We start from the raw sequence: 6,455 nt of genomic DNA, 5'->3' as shown, positions 1-6,455 counted from the left end.
ACCGAACGGGCGCGACTAAAGGCCCCACCCTTTAGTCGCGGTTGCTTAAGATGTATGCGCGTACACCCTATATCTGCACCTGATCCCTTGATGCTGTGAGATATTATTATCATCGTATGATTTGGTTACATTGCCTTGCCGGTGCTTCATGATGTGTATATCCTACACTTACGGACAAAGTGCTAACGACTGATTTCACGAGGAGATGTATCCTCCTCTCCACCACAAATCCACCCCTCCTTGATTTTACCTGACCCCATCCTCTGATTTTAACTCGGCCATGTCAGCCCGTAACCTCCTTTCTGTAACAAATGGCACTTAGATGTAGCAAAGCTCATGTTGAAGGAGTAATGCTACACACACGGGGGACTTTACGGGGGCTCTACGGGCTAACTGAAAATTAATGGCTGTGATTTTAGTTTATTTGGACGGCCTCGCCACTTAAAATCGGGGGGCAATCAGATTAGCGCAGGTTCTCCACCCCGTGAAAGTCCATTGGAACTTGCCCGTGAATGTGGTATTATCGATGTTGAAGTACAAACGGATCCCACAACTCTGGGCTTGGGACTTTGTGATCACAGCGACAACGTACTATGATATCGATGATGAAATATTTTGATATATGTCTACTCATAAAGACAGTCACACTGATAAAGTATTACTGTAGTACATTGACGACGAAGTAGGGACATAACTAAACACATGAACTAAGAGGAAACATGGCGGATAGGGATAGTTGGCGCAGATCAAGGCACACGGACAAGAGCGATGCGACGCCGATGTGCTGCTTTTCCGGCCGGTGCTAGCTAGTTATAATAAGAGTCTAAAACGACAAGCTGATCTACGGACGCAGCCTGTAAACATTATGCAGAGGCGCGTGAACTCGATCGGCATGATATGATCATGGAGACTTGTGGTTGTCGGCGGAGCCGTGGGCAGCGGGAGGGATCCCGGGGACCACGGGTGGCAGCGGCAGGTTGGGCACCAGAGGCGGCACCGGCACCGGCAAGCCGGGCAGCAGGTCCTTCACCTCGTCCACGGCGCCACCGGCGCCGCCCTTCCCTTTCAGCTCCCTCCCGTCGCAGGACGCGAGCACCAGCAGCAGCAGCACGAGCGCGACGGCCAGACGCTTCGCCATTGCTGCGTTTTGCTGATCAAGTACCTTTGGGATAGTCTTGGGCCTTGGCGTGGTGTGGTAGCTAGCTGTGTCGCTCTGCAACTCTGCATGAGCTTTGGCTGATCGATGCGCTGCCTTTTATAGGCGAGTTGCCGGAGTTTGAGACGGTTGGTTGTTCGCCTGGGCGTGCAGCGGGCGGCGTGTCAGGGGAACACGTACGTGTCAGGAGAGGCGCATAGGTGGCGGCGCGAGGCGAAGGCGGTGTGGTACGCGGCGGCGCCCGTGATGAGACGTGCGCGGGCTCACGGGCGGGGAGAGAATGCATGCATGGCAATGGCATGTGCACGTCGGTGGAGCGAGGAATGGGGCGGATGGCTTCCTTTGTCTTCTCCGTGGCCGACGTGCTGCGCAACCTTGCGACGGGCACCCCCGGCCGGTAGTACGCAGATTGGGAAATTAAGAGACGACCGACGAGGTGAGTGGCCACGACGCAGCTACCGGCCGGCCATGTGAATGTAGGTCTGCAATACCACATCAGTCGGGCAAACAAATGAGTGTTGCGCGTTGGGTAGACGGAAAATTTTGGATCATGGTAAAATCTTCATTGCAGAGAAAAAAAAGTATGCGAAAATAAGAACATATAGAATCTATTTCCACTTCCAATCACAAGCCGACCTTAGCTCAGTTGGTAGAGCGGAGGACTGTAGTATTCGCAGATAAATCCTTAGGTCGCTGGTTCGAATCCGGCAGGTCGGACATCTTTTTGTATTTTTTTTGTTTTGAACATTTGCATAGTAGTAAAAATAGCCCACAGACTTCTTTTTGTATTTTTTTTAACATTTGCATTGTAGAATACTTGCTCCGTTCCATAATATAAATTTCTTTCTGTACCTTCATGGGACACCGCGATATGGGAAGTAACTATTCATGTGCAGGCTTTTTATCTGCAGGCGTTTCTTCTGCATTTGCCTCAGCTTCAACTATCTTCCCATGTTGCCTGCAGGCGTCCCTGCATTTGCCGCAGCTTCAACTATCTTCCCATGTTTTTCTGCAGATAGCTCGTCACTGGGCACTGGCCACCATTCGTAATGGCAGAGGTTTTCGGATGCGAATGACTCCTCCCGTGGAGAAGAAACCATGATCCGCTGAGAATATGCGAAATTCGGTCAAGAACCTTTGTTTCAGGCAGCTGGTTTTTTTTTTCCTTTTCGAAGGTTGTTGAATGTAAGTACGAATCAAGAGGCTTACAGCTCGGAATTATTAGTATTTTTCTAGAGAAGCTCCCAAAATTATTTGAACAAGCAACAATATATTTATGTATAGATAACAAAATGTTGACACTGGGCCTCCAAATTTCAGCCTTTCCTGCGAAAAAAAATGCAAAACCAGTAGCACTTGTTTCCTGACTGGCCTGGTGAAGTGAAGTGAGCAACGATTGTACTATTTGGATTTACCACAGAAAGCTTGTTCAAATAACTGCTTATTCGTATCATTCCATCCATCCACCGTGATGGTTCATAACTTCACATCGTACCTCGTACATAAGATCGATCTACTTGTCTACAGCACCACTCCGTATTTGTGTCATATATTATGCCTCAGCCAACGAACAGCAAAATAAATTAAATGTCAACGACGAAAAGGAAAAACCTATAATATATATGATGGTTTCTTCTAAGCCAGGCAGGCCATTCTCTCTGTATCTTCTTCTTCCAGGTGCTGCGAAATAACATCACTATCCTTCTGTGGCTGCCTGCTACGTGTCTACGGCGAAAGGACCAGTGTTCTCAAGGCTATATCACTGCACATGGACCCGTGGGTCTGTGTTGGCGAACTTCTGTTGAACCTACCGGGCACCGGATCAGGCCGACCCGTATCCACGCGGGTGCGCCTTCTGCCATTTCCAGGCCGTCGCAAGGCTCTCGCGGAGGTCTGTGTGTTCGGCTGTCCAGTTCAGCTCGTCGCGGATCTTGGCCGGGTTGCTGTATACTTCGGCGTAGTCCCCGGGCCTCCGGTCGAGGTAGTCAACCTTGATGGTGGCTCCGGTTGCCTTCTTGCACGCTTCTACAAACTCCTTCACTGACCTACCTGATGAAAACATCAACAGGATACAAGTTCAGAAACAAGCGAGTGTGTGGTCTTAAATAGATTTACGGTATTCACGTGCGGACAAACCGCACGGCATGATTATAAATCTTTCAACAACCTTTCCCTGTGCCGACATTGTAGATTCCAACTTTGTTAGGCTCGGCTTTACCAAGAGCTTTGACATGAGCATCAACAAGATCTGTGACATCGATGTAGTCTCTTACGCAAGTTCCATCAGCAGTAGGGTAGTCTGTTCCTCGAACCTGAAGGGGGCAGATCGAAAGTCATATACTGTGATTATTATGTAATAATGTCAAAGTGATGGATGCTAGATTATGCACGTCAATATGAGTACCTTTAGCCCTGGAATGATTCCTGATGCTGCGTCAAAACACGCACCAGAAATCCTTCCATGCTCACGCAGTTCAGGCCTTGGAGCTTCCCCGAGGCGTCCCTCCGGGTCTGATCCAATCACATTGAAGTATCTAATTCAAAAGAAACCATAAGTGGGTTTCCTAAGGATTACATATTTTATCTCGGGTAGGAGAGACAAACCTTAAGATCATCACAGCCATGTTAGATTTCTTTGAGAAATCTAGAATGATGTCCTCGGACATCTTTTTTGCCTTCCCGTATGGATTGATAGGTATCTATGTGGCAACACGAGTTATTTACAGATCATTAACCTAAAGTAAACTGTCGAAAAAGAGAAGTTCAGGCACCAAGGACCAACCTGAGGAGTTGTCTCTACAATAGGCATTGTGTCAGGTTCACCATATGTTGCACAAGTACTCGAGTAAATCAGAGTTTTTACATTATGTGCTGCCATTGCCTCGAGCACTGTCAACGTATTTGATGTTATGTTGTGGTAGTACCTGTTATATCAGACTGTCAATATTAGCATTCAATATTTAACGATGAGCTGTCAAGAATGACAAAAATGGATGAGCTTTATTCTAATTTATTTTTCATTTAATGTTATAATAGTATTAACAGATTGCCATATTTGGCAGTTTGTATGGAAAACACAGGTAATTTGCAGCCTACATATTACACAGGAGATACACAGTATCAATGACCTGTATTTACGTAGAGCTATTTAGTGCCTAGCTTTCTAAATAGTTCGAGCAATACAAGGACACTGACACACCACATGCCTAAAATAAAAACTGTACCTTAGTGGCTCTTGCGTGCTCTCACCAACATAAGCAACAGCAGCGAAGTGCATAACAGCATCAAACGCGTTCTCCGAAAACATTTTGTTGACCTGATTGTCGGTTAAGTGCAAAACACATTTCGCAAATGCATGCATGGAAGATATATATGGTGATCTAAGTTATTTTTGTAAGGACAAAGGATACAGCCTTCGGATCGCCTAAATCAGTGTATATAAACTGAAGCCTCCCAGGCTCTGGAAACAGCCTCTGAAGAGCTCTGACAGCTCCCATGTTCCCCCTTGAAAGGTTATCCTGTGAATATCAGATGGCATAAGTCTCTCACTACCAAAGCTCTTATAGCATAAGAACTACAAATATAAACAGGGAATAAGGAATTTACCACAATGGTAACTCGGTAGTTGTCCGTAAGGAGACGAAGAGTAGCATGTGAGCCAATGTATCCAGCACCTCCAGTCACCAGCACATGAGTCACCCCAGTTTCATGGCGAGAGAACTGCAGCACATGTAGATGCATCAACTCCAGTTTGAAAGAGTGGAGTTGCAGGAGTAAATAACTGTAAACTCCTAGATTAGATGGCAATCTGAAATGTCTGTACGAAATCGCTTGCATCTGATGGAATAATGACTATAGTTTATCTAGAACAGATGATGCAACAAAGTATTCTAAAATAATCTCAGCTCGAAGAAGAATAATGGACTGTTCGTCAAATTAGATGGCAGAATGAAATGATCCATCAAATTGCCTTACTGGCCCTTTTTGTCATGAAATCAATATATTAGTGCTCCATGTGGAACTTGAGTGATAACATTAAAATTAAGCCGGAAAGAAGGAACATGACAGTGCCAACTCATCAGCAAGTGACAGCGACATAGCATTCCCACGATAACCTCAGCTGAAAGAAGAAGAATGAACTGTTCCATCAAATTAGATGGCCGAATGGCATGTTCCCTCTAGCTGCCTTACTGGCCCTTTTTGTCATGGAATCAGTATACTAGTGCACCATGTGGAACTTGAGTCATAACATTAAAATCAAGCCAGAAAGAAGGAATCAGGACAATGCCAACTCATCATCAAGTGACAGTGACATAGGCCAGTTGGTGAGAGGTTAGCACATACCACGCTAGTACCGCCAAAACCAGGAGACTGTTTCAACACAATTATGCACATGACAGTGAGGGCAGCAGCCACCGCGATCTTTCCCGCGAAATTAGGCTTGCGTCTCGTGTCGCCGAAGTCCATGCCTGCAAAAATGATGCGCCGAATTCAAAGTTGTGCCAGCAAAGTCATAGTGTCCTAGCCCCAACTACATGTTCTGGCACTCATAGCATAGGTTTCAGTAAATTTGAACAGCCTATAAATTTCGCAGAAGTACAATCACATAATCAGAAACTCCTATGATATTAATGGCATGTGTGTACAACATTTGACCATGAACAGACGCTTTCGTGCCGCAGCCTGCAATAACTATCAAGGTCAAACATTTGGTCTGTATGACTGTAGCATTCAAGTTTCATTCCCTGGTGGTAACCGGGTCAATGAAAAGTTGAAAACAGGCCCAAAAATGGTAAAGTGAAAAATAAAAGTACTAGCAGAAAACCATGAACTGAGGAAGAAATGATGCTGTACCTGACAAGATCCAAGACCTGGTGGTCCTAGCTTGGCTTCTGCTCCGGGGGGTTGTTGGCATGTGCGGTCGGCTCCCGCGGAAGAAACCAACAAGAACTCAACTTCCTCCCCTCCTCCTCCTCCTCCGGCCGACGAATCTGCACCGGCAACAGGGCCACGCACGATTATTCGCAAGAACAAAGAGCAGAGACATCGCCAAATTGGCCTCACAAGAAGGGAAAACTCTGAAACAGCTGCAGTGCAGCTCGCCGACGGAATAAATCACGCGGAAAGCAAGGCGAGAAACAGGGGAAGGCGAGGGAAGCGTGGTGGCAGGAACCCAAATCAATCCTTGACCGGAGGAGAGAGGAACTGAGCCAGGGAACTCACCTTGCGAGCAGATCGGCGCGGCGGGGGACGGAGGCGGAGGCGGGCTTCGCCGGCGATTTGGGGGCCGGCGCGAGAT

The 6,455-nt window shown here is 46.8% G+C and overlaps 2 protein-coding genes and 1 non-coding gene across 3 annotated transcripts; 1 reads left to right on the top strand and 2 right to left on the bottom strand.

The window, feature by feature from the left end:
• Positions 1 to 597: 597 nt before the first annotated feature.
• On the bottom strand, positions 598 to 1,218 carry LOC123186093 (uncharacterized). Its single transcript, XM_044597890.1, has one exon. The coding sequence runs from the start codon at positions 1,136 to 1,138 to the stop codon at positions 902 to 904; it is 237 nt and encodes a 78-aa protein (XP_044453825.1). The 5' UTR covers positions 1,139 to 1,218; the 3' UTR covers positions 598 to 901.
• A 569-nt stretch (positions 1,219 to 1,787) lies between these two features.
• On the top strand, positions 1,788 to 1,873 carry TRNAY-GUA (transfer RNA tyrosine (anticodon GUA)). Its single transcript is given in 2 exon segments — positions 1,788 to 1,824; positions 1,838 to 1,873. It is a non-coding gene; the product is annotated as a tRNA-Tyr (tRNA).
• A 708-nt stretch (positions 1,874 to 2,581) lies between these two features.
• Positions 2,582 to 6,455, bottom strand: LOC123190441 (probable UDP-arabinose 4-epimerase 2; the record flags this gene model as incomplete). The annotated part of the gene is given in 11 exon segments (XM_044603080.1): positions 2,582 to 3,205; positions 3,324 to 3,468; positions 3,561 to 3,690; positions 3,761 to 3,855; positions 3,939 to 4,080; positions 4,381 to 4,472; positions 4,567 to 4,674; positions 4,763 to 4,876; positions 5,501 to 5,625; positions 6,011 to 6,147; positions 6,380 to 6,455. Coding segments are annotated over 10 exon segments (1,239 nt in total). The 3' UTR covers positions 2,582 to 2,978.

The sequence above is a fragment of the Triticum aestivum genome, chromosome 2A (genome assembly GCF_018294505.1).
Source record: "Triticum aestivum cultivar Chinese Spring chromosome 2A, IWGSC CS RefSeq v2.1, whole genome shotgun sequence".
In the NCBI taxonomy this organism is placed as follows: Eukaryota; Viridiplantae; Streptophyta; class Magnoliopsida; order Poales; family Poaceae; genus Triticum; species Triticum aestivum.
Note: the sequence above shows the minus strand (reverse complement) of the source record. Positions and strands in the feature narration are given on the sequence as shown.